This window comes from Atractosteus spatula, chromosome 26 (genome assembly GCF_055471065.1).
Source record: "Atractosteus spatula isolate fAtrSpa1 chromosome 26, fAtrSpa1.hap1, whole genome shotgun sequence".
NCBI lineage: Eukaryota > Metazoa > Chordata > Actinopteri > Semionotiformes > Lepisosteidae > Atractosteus > Atractosteus spatula.
The window spans coordinates 1,035,639-1,052,956 of NC_142731.1; the positions used below are offsets into that span (position 1 = coordinate 1,035,639).

General features: G+C 41.2%; 1 protein-coding gene across 2 annotated transcripts in view; it reads left to right on the forward strand.

Moving 5' to 3' along the window:
* The first annotated feature begins 570 nt into the window (after window positions 1–570).
* The window catches only part of LOC148814561 (protein HEG homolog 1-like), a 39,315-nt gene continuing 22,567 nt past the window's right edge, over window positions 571–17,318 (forward strand). Inside the window, exon 1 of one of the 2 annotated variants that reach the window (XM_088906447.1) lies at window positions 571–945. In XM_088906447.1, the coding sequence (XP_088762573.1) occupies window positions 867–945 (79 nt within the window). In that variant the 5' untranslated portion in view covers window positions 571–866. The remainder of the gene's footprint in view (window positions 946–17,318) is intronic. The other variant, XM_088906448.1, reaches the window with a different exon arrangement.

A 17,318-nucleotide genomic window follows, 5' to 3' on the forward strand; every position in this document is an offset into this window, starting at 1 on the left:
AGATTTTTTAAAACGCTACAGATACTAACTCCACGTATTTGATGAAAAACATAGTTTGCGAAATTACATCTGATCATTAAAAAGGGAACCGCTAAGATCACTATATGCTTTCATACCTTACAGCTTTTACATCCCGTTTCAATTAGCTTTTTAACTAATCATAAATGCGTATTTCTCAGGGCTATAACACTTAACACATTGTTTTCTTTTTAACGAAGAAACCCAGGCATCTTGCCTGATAAGCGTTATAGCGAACCCACTACTAATATAGTAATTATAATACTAATACTAATTATGCTTGGTTAAATGTCTATAGGTTTACTAAAATATTAAATTAAAAAATAAAAAGAACAGTTAACTCTTTTTCCATGCAGGTATAGACTTCGCTATTTTAGGTTAACCTGTTGAACGTCACTATTTTATTATTGACTCTTATGGTAATATTCAACACGAATTTAAAAAGCTCCCTTTGACACAGTTCTGTGTCGACCTCTCTTGAATTTGAAAAAAAATGTTGTTTTTTTTTCATTTAAAGGATGCATATTGAATCTCATTTTCTAAAACGGCTACAGTACATTGCCTCCAGTGTGGAGACAGCGCTGCGCCGGTTGCGCGTCCAGGTCCCGCCCCGGCGAGGTGTGGCCACACTTAAACCGCTAGGAACCCGCTGAGGCCAGCAGACAGAAACACCTGGGCCAGTGTGCCGGAACTCCGCAGAAACTTTCGAGAGACGTGAAACCCGAAGAGTCCCAGAGAGCACCTTTCAGCCACTCGAGTCCTGAAGGGTTTTTTTTCGCTCCATTGAACGCAAACATCTAAGGAGCGGCGGTGATTTGTGCGCCTCGTCGTTCTGCCAGGCTGTGAAAATGATTCGGCTTCAGCATCTTGTCTTGTGTTGGCTCATAACCACGTCGTTGGCACAGACGGACACTACACCTGAAAGGGGTAAGATCTTTACTTCTGGCTATTGATGTGTAGTTTGGAAAACAGCGAGAAAGCTGTGAAAGACCCTTTATCTGACAAATCGACCTAAAAGTACAATTTCTCTGATATTAATTTATCAGTAAGTGCAGTACATAGGGCACCCGAGCAATGATTATTCTAGCCAGCTGGGCATTATATAAGCATAAGTAGTGTTACCCCGATGTCGCTGGGCAGTAACTGTATTTGAAGACCATTACACTAATTCCATTTGTGTAGAATGGTTTAAAAAATGTGCCGAAGGTTGTCTCCTGGATACATAACGCTCCCTTGAAGGCTGTTTTGTAAGCTCTTTTTCGGTATATTGTTGGAGTGACTCATTGCCGTTTTCATAGCAACGGCAACACTTGTCAGTGATTCACTTAATCGGAGAAAAAAAAAAGGTTTCTCCAGTGATACATCCAGAATAGAATATATATATATCCACAACAGTTTAATACCTCGAATTCTAAAAATCGCATGTCAGGAGTTCTGGGACTGATAAAGGGGGATATATCTAACATCCGTGCCAATGGAAAGTTGCATGAACTAACAGCGCTTTGAAGTGGCAGAAAACCACCACCCAAGATAACGGAGTTTTCCACAGAGCGGTTCAGTCCGCGACAGAGTTGTTCCCTGTTTCCTGCAAAATCCCAACCAATCTAATGGGTTTAGCACTTACCGAGCCATATACCCCAGAATAGAAAGAAGGTCAAAACCTGACGCGGGTCAACCAAGTAGAATAACGTTTCTTGAAGCGATAACGATAAGGTCTAGGTGAGGATTTTGCAGGAGCGCGTCTTTGGATCTGGTGAGAAAGTTGAATTAAGATTAATAAGCGTTCGGTTCCGGCGTAAATGTTCAAGGGCGACTTTGTTATTTTGAAGTTCAAAATGTGAACATTGCCTAGAGAACAGCCGATCCTGGTCGGTCCCAGACGTACGCGTTGTCGCCGCAGAGCAAAACGGTGTGAATCAGGAAGCAGACGCAGGGCTCGACAGGGAGCCGGGGACAGATCTCAGAGCAACTCAATCATGATTGAAAGTGCCGTAAAACAAACCGCGTTGCATTTATATTCTGTAATACAGTTCTGTTTTGTACAAATGCTTTGCCCGTAACTGTATAATACGTCATGCCAAAAGAGCTAGTGATAACCGAATGTGTTAACTGTCAATTTGCCTCAAAAAGCTTCCGCCCTCTACCGCATGTCACCTTTCCATGAAAGCGTCAGCGTCAGGCCCTGTCTGATACTTAGAGGGAAGCTGCAGGACACGGTAGCCTCTCAGTTTTATGTTTAGTGTTGTATGCAGGGGTCCCAGGCTGCTCATTGCAATATGCACAACTCCCTGACTGCTTACATTTATTCATGAGTGTCGACATACCAATCTAGTTTAGTATAGTTCATCAAATCGTGTCTACTTCTGAGCCCAGAAGTACGGGCCCCCCGTGGCACAAAATGCTTCCATTTTATCCAGCTTACTATTTTTGTCCCAGAGAGGTATATACGCAAGGACTACACGTCTCAAGGTGTTGGGTGCTGTAGGGCGACGCAAGGACAAAAGGTCCATTACAGCGAAGCGAAATTGCGAATAGATTAGAAATATAAGGGTCGGTGTTATCGAGGTGTAAAATACGTAATGTGTATACCTTTGGTGTGTTCTCCTTGAATATCAGTATTAGTATAGTTAAATCTTAGGGGAGTATTGCGCAACGCGCCTATCAAAGAGGAGAAACATTTGTACTGTAGTTAATGATTAAAGTTACGCTTAACTCCTTCAAAAGGAGTTTGATAGACTTGACGAGTTCCACAGTTTGGAATTTAGGAAGCGCAATAGCAGTCGTGTCATTAATCGACACAAAAGGCGGAGGATGTCGCAACTTTCTGGCTCAATTTATCTTTTCATAATTGAGGTGCTATTTTAAGTTTATCACTATCTTTAGCGAAATATGTATGTCATAGTTCTCACAACAGAAGGAATAATTAATTAATATATAGCCCAATTTCTTTCTAAATATCGTGCATGTTATTTTCAAGAGTAGAAGACTAAACAAGAACGTATTTAAATTTATTTTTCATATTTTTTTTAACGAAATACTACCTGTTTCGTTAGCAGGTGACTGTTTAAAGGCTTGCGCTTAACTTTAGTTGGAAAGTCAAACCTTTTCTACAAACAAGACCTCGAGTGTCGCCCATCATACTGCCCTATTTAAAAAAAAAATAATTAGGCCCAGGTTGAGATAAAACTGACTCATTAAATTCATAAGACTTCTCTAGCTGCGTCGCAAAATAGTTAAAACGTCGGTGTTAATTTCTTCCCGATTACATCTCTTTGACAGCTGGTGCGTGGAACCGGTCCAGAGAACACTTGCTAATTAATCACATTACGTCGTTTGAAGAGTCTAAGAAATGACGTAAAAAGGGGGACAGTTAATATTTACACAGATTCTGTTAATCTAAAGGAAGCCCGGGGCTCACTTGTAAAATCTTTTCAGGAGTCACGTGAAATGTGAGCCCGGAGAAAGGAAGGGTTTCGATTCTGATACCTGGCCCCGGAGGAACTGCTGGCTTTTGATCTGAGAAAGTAATGTCGTCACCTGAGGATTGCAGTGTTGTCTCGGAAATGTGATACGCAGCTGGAATCCCGCATGCACGAATGGTCTATACCAGTGGGAAACGGTTTGTGTAAAAGGAGAAGGAGGAAATTATACTGCTAGCGGATCCTCACTCGATGGTTTCCCATCGTTAAGATTGAAAAAGGATTGTATACTAAGAGATGACGTTCTTTTGTGCGAGAAGAATTTAATCCTAATTTGCATATTAAAAAGGCTGCACAAGAATGCTGGCCTGATGCTTCTCATAGAAACGGCTTCTATTAAATAACACTGAAAGTCCATTACGCCTACCTTTCACTGAGTCAGACTGTCGTGGAGAAGCGAGCTCAATTCTTGGAAGCTCAGGAAGAAAGTGCCCTATTTTGTGTTTTAAACCGCCCCTTTAAGGTGTGATAGCAAACAAAAGCCAGCTCCTGGAGAGGAGATGTGATTGCTCTCACACATCTCATACATAATGGACCATAAACACTTGGAGATCACGCTTTAAATAGCCTTTTCAGAACAAAGGAGTTTTATTTATACAGAGTAGTGAGCAAGGAAGATGGCTCCATTGGGCAGGCCAGCACTTTCTTGTGGGGGTACTGCGATGGTGGCTCAGATCGAATGATTGACCTATCGATTGAATAACAAGATAAAAGGGACACCACAAACAAATACTACCAGCATTTGGTTGGAATGGCAGGTGCTATGGACAACACATGCAGTTTGAACCCTTCTCCTCTGTAGAAGATGTGTGGCTGCAGATTTAATTTTCTCCTGCAACCTGGCTGATGACAAGAGTCTCTCTAGTCCTGAGCAAAGGAGGTAGCAAGCGAATTTCGTCACTGCTTCATGCTCAGCGATGAAGGAAGTGACTAGGGGCTCAAGTGGAAGTAAAAACAGACGTGATTAGGATTGGAAACAGGAGGTGCTCTTTTGGAAAAAGGCTAGTGGGATGTCTGAAACAAACTCCCCGGTACTCCATACAGTAGCTCTTCTCTCTGCATGTTGCCTGAGTGAATTCGCTCACTGAATGTCAGCAGCTGCCTCTGAATCAGCAGAGCTGTGCTGAGCTGGCAGTCCTCTTCCACACGCAGTGGGATTACTGTGTGCCTCAGGAGGGGTAAGCTTGTTCTGTAACCGGGAAGCACATGGAGATGACCACAAGGTTTAATAGGATATTATAGAGTCGCCTCGGCAAACGCAGGATTTTAGCAGGTGCCATCTGTTACCTGGCATTAAGTCCGCATTACAAAGGACGGCAGATAAGCAGGTCTTATTTGCTCTGCAACAGAGTGCAAGGTAATTAAAATATGTACATTTTACTAAAGGCTTACTATTCACTTTTCAAAACAGCAATGCTTTTAAACACTGATCCTCAAGTACCTCTGCATCTGCTGGCTTTTACTCAAACTGAGCTCTGGATTACTCAATCGAACCCTGAAACTAATAATGTGCTTAATTAGAGCTGGTTTAAAATTTGCTCTTAATAGTAAGTTATTTAAATTGTCCTGCCTAGTGGCTAACAGGGAGTTGGAGTTGAACTGTGATCTCGGCTGCAATCGCTGAGAATAAGGAGCCCAAGTTTGTACGAGGGCTGAAGCACAAAGAGGGTCAGTCAGTGGTTCAGGCTGACACAGAAATTCAGTGCCAGAGTCAGGGCTTGAATTGGAGAACTCCTGGTAGCAAGACCTTTATCTCAACCACTGGCCCACGTAGCCACTCTCTGTAACTTTTGAAGAGAGATGCATTGTGACTAAAATTTTCTTTCGTGTTGATAACTGGAGTGGCCAACCCTGGACTGGAAGAGTTACACTTCGGCAACTGTGAGAATTTTATTAAGGAATGTCCAACTCTTAAGTGACTATAAGGGGACTTTATTAATAGCATATTCAGAATCCTTAACAACGCCATTTCCATGGAATTCTTCAGACACAACCGTGAAACACAAACCTGAGTGCACCAGTGGAAACTATGGGAGGGGGGAGTATTGGAGAGTAAGAGACATTTTTCAAACAAAGGGATGTGGAATTTTAAAACAACTCTAGGGCCTGCACCAGGGGTTCACTTCAGGCCCAAGGAGAAAGGCAAAATTGAGAAATGCCAGTGAAGCCTAGTCAGTAAGTGTTTCAGAGGTAGGAGGAAACATGAGCACCTGATGGAAGCCAAGCGAATGTGAGATTAACGTGCAGACTCCTCACAGACAGCCGCCAAAGACCAGAATCTCACTCGGGAGCCTGTGGGGGATGTTAGACATCATGCTGCTCTTGTTGTCAAAAAAAAGAGTCATGACCACCCTGCGGCTCTGAAAGACCATGAATAAATGAATATGCATTGATCAGAAAACTGGTATTTTAAACCCTCTGGATGGTCTCACTCAAGGACCAGGGTTGATGAGTACAGTCAAAGAGACTATTCGTTATGTATTCTAAGGTGTTATATTGTGTTAGGCAGAAACATCTTTGGGGATATTAGGTGGCAGCATTACTCAACTGAACTTATTAGAAACAAAACGTCAAATAAAACAACTTGCAAACCAGACTTTGTTTTTTTATGTAGAGTACACCAAATTATGCCTTCTTTCTGATTGATTCTCATTCTGATGTATTTCTGAAATACAATACCACAAACATGCACTCCGTAAAGCAAAAATGTGAAAAAGTAAGGAGCCATTTAGACGAAAGGAGAGTCTAACGCCTAAATCAAGCCAAGGGCTGTGGATCACTGATCCTGTCTGTCGGTCTTGAAGGCTGGGCAGTCTGGTTCCTGTTCGTCAGCACCTGTCTTCAATGGCATCCAGACCTCCTGATAGGAATAACCTTGTCTCCTGGATCCTGCGGAGACTTAACAGACCTGAGCGGCACATTGTTGCACCCTTATCTGTCATGTGGGCAGTACAAACAGCCACAGGAGGCCGTTGCTTCCAGGGGCCCTCTTTTAGACAGCCAGGGGCCCTCCAGGATAGCGATTCAGCCACTGTCCTTGGTGGGGCTCCTTGCTTCAAGCGTGAGATGGGGAATCCCCTTTTTTCCTTATGGAACAGCTGCAGAACATGGTGTACGGTCTGCAGCTGCACCCGCTGGCCTGACAAACATGTCTTTGGAAAGGGGATGCATTTTGTAAACATCAATATTAAGAGGCTTTGAAAAACACAACTTTTGGTTCAGATGATTTCATTAGATAAAGTTAATTGAGGAAAAAAAAACAGGAACTTGGTTTAATGCTTCTGGTTCACAGGGAACTTTCAATAAAACACAATAACAGAAGTGCCTTTTTATTTATGACCCTTTTTATTTATGACACAAAAGATATTCACTAACATGGTGTTTGTGTCACCACTTAGGATATATGTTAGAATCATGTTAAAAAAAGCATGCACAACTGCTAACCGAAAGTGTACGCTACTACAGCTATGTAGGTGATGAAGGAAGGTAATGTCTTTAAGCCTGGTTAGAGAGAGACATCAGCTGGTTATCTTTGATGTTTGACTGTAAAAATATAGCCTCCAGCCATTCTTAGAAACAAAGGAAATGGAACTTCTGCTTAATGACATCCTGTAACAGTATCTAACTACTGCCAAAATTAACATCAGGGTGGACATGCAGAGAGTGCACCACAGCCCAGCCTGGATGAGGGGCTATCTGGGGGGTGAGTGATTCCTGAGGCCAATTCCTAGACTGGCCTTTCCCCAGAAACTGAAAACTCCCATGACTCCACCTGCCCCGAGATAAAAACACACCACTGGGACCAGGAAGGCAGAAGGAGTATGTGAGGCGGGCACACAGTAACAAGTTCTGCCTGAGCCCATGCGCACTTTGAGATGGCACAGATTAGTTTCCAGAATACCCCATTTTAAAAGCCAGAAGTAATCTACTGATGGCTGTTCTGCTTTTAACAGTTTCAGATGGCTGAACTGCCTCTTGTCTGATGGTTCATGTGATTGATTCATGTTCCTCTGAGGTGGAGAACAATGCACTTTTAAGTGGGACTGAAAATGTCATCTACAGTTTCTGTTACTGTAGTAGGTTTTACAGCAAAAGCCCACAACCACAAAAAAAATTAGAAAAGATAAATGTAATTTCACAAATAATGCAAAGTCAAAGCACTTAACCTATTAGCAGTAGGTGTGAGTGGGTTTATTTTGTATTTATGATAAGACTAATGTTTAACCCAGCGGTGAGTTTAAAGGGCTGTTTTTACGTCTTTCCTAGCCTCACCTGGAGTTGTCCTAATGACTGCACATTGAAGTCTTGTTTTCTATAAGCTGCTTTTCTAAAACTATTGATCTATTGCAACGCTTTTCTCTAGTTGGTGACAACTGGTCCTGGTTGGGTTCTAATGGAACTGCTATAACGTTGATTTGCTGTCTGGACACTGGTCATGAAAGACCTAAGTTCTCCCAGGAAACAACTTTGGAAAACAACTTCTCGAAGGCAATTGTCAAGAAGATTAAGGACGAAGAAGTATACAAATGCACATTCTGTTAAAAACTAAAATGAAAGAAATTCTTGTGCCAAAAAAATCGGAGTATTATCACAATGGGTTTTGTATGCCTGAAATGTAATGGAACAGTGGAGAGATAGCTCATTTTTTCCAAAGAGTAATAACAACCAGAGGGGGACTTGTAAGCTCAGAGAATAAGCCTTTATCTTCCTTGATGAACAGAAGATCTTGTGAATAAAACATAGGTATTTTAATGTAGAAGTGTTAACCTTTAACAAGGGAATTGATTTCAAGGTGTTGAGTTCTTGTCTACAACACCCTTAAGCCACATCCCCAGAATGGTCAATATAATCTAATGTATCCACATGGTAGTTTTTAATCATTTTCCACTTATCAAACTAATACTTACAGGCACACCTGTGTTTGGACTATCAGTGCAATCTTAAAAAGCTTCTAATAAACCTTTACATGCTTGCCATAATAGTCCACTAAATGTTTCAGAGCAACCCAACATCTCTTTGTGTAATGAGCCATTAATGTATTATTTACTAAGCCTTGACACAAAGTTTGCTTGGACTAACAGTCTTACTGCTAAGAAAAAAAGCCAGGTAATTTAACTGCAGGTGTTTAAGTAACTAGCCCTAATCCCATGCCTGTTGCAATGGAACACTTTTTGCTGCCTTTCACTCTACCTGAGCTCTATAGCTCCACTGTGAAATGGTGATTTAATTGCTCTGATTGTTTCTTCAGTCAGTGCTGAGTGTTAAAAATAGCCAGCTCCATCGGTACTGTTCCCAACAGCTTCAGCTATGCAGAGTCACATTCTGGTTTGCCTGCTTTCTGAGCAGCTCTTACGAGGTGACCAGTTGATGAAGAGACACTGGTGGGTTTGCCTCAGTACCAGACACGCCCTCCTCCCATTTTTATTTAACTTGGCTGTGCAAAAACCACAAGACTTAAGAGTTTCTCCTGGACTAGAGGTGGAAGCCACTGGCCCACTGTGTGACCTATTGTGAACCAGGCAGAGGGCGTACACTGTGTAGAGATGACCTGAGTTCTAGATAAGCTGTCTTACAACACTTACAGTTGTGACTGACAGTGGTGTGTATGACTCTCTAGCTGTGGTCCACAGATGTCTGGTTGATTGATTCTGTGTAAAGGAGTGTAGACATGACCTAGGTAATAGGAAATTTAGCCTAGAACAGCAGTGCATTGGCAGAAGCAGGGAATTACTAGAGCTGCTCCTATCTGGTCTGCATAGATGACATTTTTAGATATGGTCTAAATTTAGTATCTTATATGATTCATTGCAGATCAAACAATAGAAATATTTGAAACTGAGCATGACTCAAACTGTTCAGTCCTCTTAATCTGTTTTTATGTCTTACCTAGCCTGTTTTTATAATTTTTTCCCCTAAAAAGTAGCTGTATATTTTAAATGCAAATTGGTGTCCTGTCCTGGGTATATTTCGCCTTGCGCTTGTTGCTTGCTGGCATAGGCATCCACTCCCCTGTGACCCTGTGTTGGATAAAGAGGTTAGAAAATGAACGGATGTTGTCAGTTTGTGTACTTCTGGAGTGTGAGTCATGTTGATACTGAACACCCAGACAAGTTGAAGAACTATATACAAGCATTCATTTTTACAGTCACGTATAATATTTGCACAACAATGTACTGCATGTTGTATGTTGCAGAAGGTCTTTCTGTGTGAGTCAGATGTACTGATAAAGCCGGTATACTGGAACTTTTCTGTAGCTTGACTACATGCATTAGAGCACATCTGAAAAAAGTTCATCAGAAGAAATGCTTTGTGTCGTTACTCTCCCCTTCAGAGTGGAATTAACCTTCGCTTGTTCCTCTGCAGCCCTGACACTCTTGGCTGTTCCTCTCTCGACTCAGCTCTCCTGCTTTATTTAACACTGATTTGTCAGCCAAATTTGAAACGATATGCCGGTCTTATTTTTTTTTTAATAAAGCAAACTAAAACGAGTGTTATGTTAAAAGTGAAACCTAAAATAAGAAAGAACACTAAACCTCACTTTTTACTTTTGAAACGGTTCAGGTATCGAGCACAGTTTGGCAAAGCCCAGACCCTTTGGCTACTTAATTGTAGATATCTTGTCCTTTACAGTACTGGAACGTTAACCTGTGAACAGGCCAGTCTCCGTGTCAGCAGTTTAATCAGACTATGGAGGTGCCTGAAGTGTGACAAAGTATTTGAGGAATGCGCTCTAATCCTTCTGTGTAGCCAGGGAGGTTTCCTTGGTAACGCATGAACCTGGCTCAGGCCTTTGGTGAATTTGTAACTCCTCAGTTAAAATCTCTTCAAGGTCCCTTTCTCCCTGCAACAGGCAATCTGGACATGTTCACTTCGGGTTTTATGGGGGGGTAAAAATTTGTAACTGAGTTCAGGAATGCAGTTGTTTTGTTTTTAAAAAATAAGCTGAACTTTGCTTGCAGTTCTGTTTTGGTCAAATCAAGCAGGTCACATTTCAGTTGTGCTTCTTCAGTGTTACTTTCCACTAAGTTACAGATTGTAACATGGATGCCTGTTTTATTTTCCCAGAAGCCCAGATGACGAGAAATATTACCGGTTTATCACTGCATGCCATCTTCCACGTACTTGGGTGAATGATGGTTTGACTATGATTAACAGTAAATATCTGATCGCTTATTAAAATAAGCACATAGCAATGTTCTGGTTGGGGTTTTTTTAAAGTTTCAAAATCTTTTATTTCTGCTTAGGGCTAAAGATGAACAAGGTGTAAACCTTTTGGCCTTTGCGATGCAGAAGTTATGGATTCTCATTTTCATGTGGATTGTTTTGACAGTGTAGGAAGTGTATAACTTCCTCTGATCCACGCTGTGGTTTGCAGCTGATCTGTATTCTGAGGGGCACGAGGGCATGGCCAGCAGTGCCAATCTTGTTTACTCAGGCAAACCTGACACCTTATGCAAATGTGCTTTTATCTCCATTGCTTGGTTGCCTGCAGACCACAGCGATGGAAGAAGTCCATTCAATCTGCTGATGCCCCAGAGGGTAAGATGGGGAGGGTGAGTTAGCAGTATGAGTGCTTTCTTTGTCACTGATGGACGATTGTATTAAAAGCTCTTGGTGGACTACAGTCACTGTTTGAGTCAGGCTGATCCACAGTGTCAAAGGGCAGTGCAGGAAGCAAGCGAGAAAGGTAACATAAAAAGCCTTTGTGTTTAGCCTATGTGTGTGCCGAAAGGTTACAGGTGCATCACAGGTTATTAAACCTTGGTTTTATTTTGTAAAAAACAAAATCTCCACCTTGAAACATAACTAAATACAATGGCACATCATTGTTGTCCCTAGTACTGTGCAAACTATAAACAAAACATACACTTCAAACATACAAGAAACATTTACTCTTTCTTCATTATCTAAATACACTGTTGTTTCTCTTTCCAGCTGCCACATAGAATATGCTTCTCAAACAAGATATGGAGATCATCTCTTATTCTTTTTGAATGATGCCTCTGCTGAGTCTGTTAAACACTCTGTGCAGTGGGGACAGTCATCCTGTGAACCCATGGTATCACCTCCAGTCCTGGAGGTTTTTACTCCACATCCGCTCTAACTGACCAACAGTAATTGAGCTAAGCATTAGTTTAACCTGCCCAGTTCAACACCTTTTCAGAGGTTTTCAGCTGTTGCTGATTTAGAGAGACCTGGGAAACCTGTTGGGTTCTGCCATTGGACATTGGAGCTCTGCAGCTATGCTGTGAACAATCTAGGCAAGATAATAAATATTTTTTCTACTGTCTGCAGATGTAAAAGTTTAATCGTTGAAAATAATAGAAAAAAGAGACAATGTTTTGGCTGTAGAGCCTTCTTCAGGTGTGTCATGTAAAATATATGTAATAGGAAGAGTCTACCTAAGCTTTTGTGGCTCTTTCAATGTATATGTATACATTTACATATTCATTTTTTCTTGTTGTTTTCAATTAATGGCCTCCACATCCTTTGCTTGAAAGAGGTTCCTTTTAATTTCATGGTTTTAATGAGCCTGCATAGACTCATTACAGTTTTATTTAACAAGCTCAGAATAAGCTTTATGAGAGCTGCAGCTTAATTTAAAACTGCCATGAGATTGCAAAAGAGAAATTTTAATTTACAGTTCTTTACAGGTGTTCTGCGAGAGTGGTTTTTGTTCCTTTGGTGGTACTGTAAATAGCCTGTTGCTAGGGAAAGTTCTATTATAACGTACAATTCTGATGGAGCAGATAGGTTTGATTTATACAAGGGCAGTCAATCAACAGTGCCAGATCTTTTACTGCAATTCCTTTTAAACCACAGGAAGGTTCTGAATTTTGTTGCCAATGTGTGGTGTAACTCCTGTAAATGAGATGTGTGTTTCATGCATGGCTGCAGTATGGCATAGAATTGTAATGGGGAAAGAGACATGTGAAAACCCCTAAAGGCCATAAAACAAGTCTTTAAATCTTCTCTTCCTTACTATAATTTGAAAGCAGATGATTACATTTTCAAGCAAAAAAAAATAGGATTGAGTCATTTTGAAAGCTTTTAAAAGGCACAAGAAATGTCACAATTCCTGGATCACATATATTGAAATTAGCAAAGCCATTGCAGAAATCAGGTATAATGTATTTCTTTGTTTTCTTAAACGTTGGTGATGGAGTTATATATTTGTTTCAATATATTTACAATGATGTTTGGAATCAGTCACTCAGGAGTATGAAACAAACTTGCCAGTCATATTATTTCAATAGGCGCCTGCATCCTTGGATCAGTAATCTTACTGGGAAACAAATGAGCTAGATAGGCCAAATAGCTTTCTCCCATTTGCACCTTTTCTTGTTCTGTTATTATAGGTTATTTTATGCTACATAATAAACAAGGCAAAGTTCTTATTTTTCAATACCGTAGTGAAGACCTTGTAAGATTGGAATGTCAATATAGTGTGCAAGGAGTCCTGCACGTGTGTTTCTAGAAAAAAAGCAAAATGTACAAATTCACAATCAAGAAAAATAACTGAGAGCAGAGGCAGGTTTTGGTGAATTTAGAAATGTGTTTTTAACCAGTCGCTCTGAGACAAAGTTACATAAAAACATGGGAGATCTCCTTGTATTGTAAGGAACAAACCCTGACATTGTGGCAATAAAAAGTTAAACCAGCTCATTTTTATTGGCAATGGAGTGCTGAAAATCACAATTTTGGAAAGCATCTGGCCTTCAGTGTGTCCCTAGGTATGTCAAGTGCCTCTCCATGAAACTACCGAAACCACACGATAAACGTGGTAGTTTGACATTGAGAGTGGATGAACCTCAGACTTGTTTGTGTGGCTGAATTGGCTTAGGCTTTGTTTGTTTCAGGAAAGAAAGGGGAAGATGGGAATTCCTGACAGTTCTCAATGAGACTCGATGCGATGGGGTGTGTCCTGTGAGTGGGCAGCTTTTTTCCAGGGAGGGGGTCTGAGTGGGGGGGGATCTTCTCAATGGTGCTTGAGTGATTAACCCTGAGGGCTAAAACCTGGAGAAAGAGAAACACAGACCTCAGCTGATCAAAGCTTGTGGTTAATGATCACCAGAGGGGGTCCTGTACTTTTTTAACTGCCAACCTATTAGCAGAGGTCAATGGATAATAAAGGAGGGGCGGTATTCCTTATTTCAATTTTATTTTATTTTGGAGATATTAAGGATCTCAGGCATTTGGACTCGAACCCACTACCCCCTGGTGTGAAGTGCATAGCCCTAAGTGTAAATGTACACTACTTTCTTCAGTAAAATAATTTGAGGAAACTTAAAATCAAAAGCTAATACTGTTTTCTTAAGATATGGAGTGTTCAGGGGGGAGAACAGGAAGCACTAGTTTACTCAGAGGGTGGTGGGTGATATGAGCAAGTTACCCAAACATATTACAGAAGGTGAATTCATTGGTGTCTTTAAATGCGTAATAACTACAGAGCTCCTTCATTACTCCAGTAGATGGACTGTTCGCTGTAGAATGTGAAAGTTTTTGTTACATGTTTTTTTCCTCCAGTAGTGTCTGTTACTATTTTTATATGATGTTATTTTCAGAGAGGTGATTTGGTCTCGTGCAGATGGTGACCTACTGACCCAACCATTTTCACCCTATATTTCTCTTGTGCTAGCTGGAACTGCTGGGCTTTTCCTCTTGAAAAAGGAAATATTCCACATCATTATCACGGTTGGCTGTTTTAGGTTTCTGGGGCTGGAATATTTTGTTGTTTCACCGCAGGACCTGTGGTCTGATGAAGGATTTACGACAGGGTAGCTGAAATTTTTTCCATTTGTATGTATGTATGGAAAATAGCATTGAGCCTTTAAAAAGATAAAAAGTGAATAATTTTCCGCTTTGTAATGCAAAATATAAATGAAGATGCAATTTAATTTTATATTGCAGCATCCCACATTAAGGATTCAGAGTTTAAAGCTTTTTGCAGCTTTGCAAAATTAAAGTAGCAGACCTAATTATCTGTGCTCCCTTATCTCTATCAGTGTTTTTCACTGATAAACTTATTTGACAGTGATTCCTTCCTTGGTACATCGAATTCTCCTAGCAACTGGTAATGAAAGTGTATCTTACATGAGAATTTTCATGAGAACAAAGGCCCAAATCTGATACAGCTATATAGACTGGATACACAATGCTTATACTCACTTATTGTCCCAGATGGAAAATTTGCTTTGCAGGCTGCTAAAACATGTAGCACATTACATAATACTTTTATTTATTATTTATTTCTGTATGTCTGTAGAAGCTCATTGAATTCTATTCACATTACATGTGTTCAGTTGGTTAATTCAGTGGTTAATAGGCTCTTGCTAGGATTTCACTTTAAACATTTACTGCAATATATAAGATCAGGGAAACTGGGGATGAAAGTTTCCCAATGGAGCAAAAAAGTTAGGAAATGTCTTTGTTCTCCATGACAGCATCTGCACTGTGACCAGAGGTGTAATAAAGTTGGTTTTGGGTGAGCAGATACCTTCTGCCTTTCATTCGGCTTGTTCAAAAGGAAAAAATTTCCTGCGTGAGGTCATTGTGCAATGAAAGAAATGTATAGTAACAGTGAATTTCCCATAAATCCTGCAGATTTTAGTTTTTAAGCCAAAGTCAAACACATAAATGGTTTCAAAACGTGTGTTATTTCTGGGTACTTTTGAATGATGTCATCAGTAGCAAATATTCTGCTTGTACATTGCCATTTTAGCAGTCCCTGTTTTCATCCATCCCAGCAGAAACTCAGTGTTGCATTTCAACAGAATTAAAGACACTGGAGTGGAGCAGGTATGATCAGACTAAAGAAAAGCAAACTGTTCTGTCACAGGGATCTGAAAGAATGCCATGGGATTCAAAACCACAGAGACTATGACCTGGTCTGCTGGAACTCACTTTGGTTTGCGAAAAAATATTTAAATAATGATCCTGCTGTTGGGAAACAGAGCTGCTAAATTGTTTGAGATTTGCAAAGGTGCATATAGAGTATTCTAGGGTTAGAACTAGCTTTCTTTATTACTAGTCTAATGCACCAGTACTTTACAGATAAGCTGCTGCTGGAGAGGGGGGGGGGGGGTGATGTTGAAATGCAGACAGGCAGCCTGAAGGTCTCCTCGTGGGAAGGCTGACCTGACTCACTGAGGGGCACTGCTGGAGTCAGCATGACAAAGGGGCTATGGAGTCCAGATGCGGGGTCTACCAGCGGATTGTCACTGTGGAACCAGCCAGGACTTCTCTGAATGGGCTCTTTCAGATCAAGTGAGTGAGTTTTCATCAGATCAGGGTTGAGTTTGTTCTGTAGTGAAAGACACAGCCGTTTCATCTTACACAATCTTTGCAGATCGGTTGCAGCAGCAAATCTGCTCTTTCTCGCAGTGTACTCAAGTGCCGGAAAAATGTAAATGCCCTGTGACATGGATTAAAGGGCTGGTTGTAATCGAATGAAGAATTAAAAAAATTTGCCTGTTGCAGAGTAATGTGCGAGGTTGCGGTTCTGAAGGCTCTGTAATTGCATTAACACTGAGGGTCAATGAGAAGTGGACAGTATGGGGCTCTGCGTCCATTTCTGGACGGGGGTGCTATCGGTGTGGAGTGTGCACGATCGCTCCGTGTTCACTGGTGTTTACTCTGGGTGCTCAGGATTCCTCCCACAGTCCACAGAACAGTACCGGTAGTTATTTGGCTCATGGGAAGACTGGCCCTGGTGTGAGTGCGTGTGTGTTTGTGTCTGTGTGCCCTGCAATGGGCTGGTGACCCGTTCAGCGGTCCCCTGCGGTCCTGAATTGGACGAAGCGGTTAGTAAATGGATGGGTGGAAAGGCCCATTAATGGAACCCACTCTGAGATAATCGAGTTGGAGAGTCTGGCCATATTAAAATGAGCACTTCCCGGTGCGGTGAAATGGTCCAGATTCTCACAGCAGTCACGTCAGTCCCTGAGGTATTTAGACCTTTCTTCTATGTGGGTGCGTGACACTGCAGGCTGCTTTGTTATTAAAAGAAACAAAGCTTTCAGGGTGAAACATCAATATGATTTTGTGACTGAAGCTGTGTTCAGGGACTGAGGGGGGCTTTAGAGAAAGCAACAGGAACCTACTGGAAGAAGGTACATAACAGTTAACTTATCAACTTCCCCTTAATTGTTTTTCTGTTATGCCCTACAGTTTCAAGGGTGTTCTTAATGACTGCAATGCTGAGAACCTAGGGAATGTGAAAACAGGTTTTCAATACAAAAGGCACTGACAAAGTCAGTTTATTTCAGAATAAACCGTGAAACACAAACCAAAGAGGAAGTACATTTAAACTCAAGAACGGAATGCACTTCCGTACCCAAAGTGTTGTAGGAGTATGGAACAAGCTGCCCAGCTGTGTTGCAGGAAGTGTCTGGTTGAGATCCTTGAATCTGTTAGTTACTAACTACCAGATTGACTTGATGGCTCTTGTTTGTAAACTTGTTCTCTTTTCCCACTCTAGTGGTGCCAGATCCCAGTTTTTCTTTTGGAGCCCCAGTGGCCTCCAGCTCCAGATTCAGTGCTCTGCCAAATACTGTGAGGTTTTTCTTTGGATCGGGATAGGACTTGCTTTAGCCTAATGTGTACCATTTAATCCCTGCTGGGCTCTGGGTAGAGTATCTTTTCTGGGAATAGAAGGAAATCAGCTGGAGGAGGGTAAATAATGAGATGATTCACTATTACATGTTACACCTTGAGGCGTCTTGTGCGAAACACAGCTCGTGCTCAAATTCCTGCAGTGTACTTTTGATTAATTTGGGAATACTGCAGTACCGTTAAGAACACTTAGCATTTCCTTATATA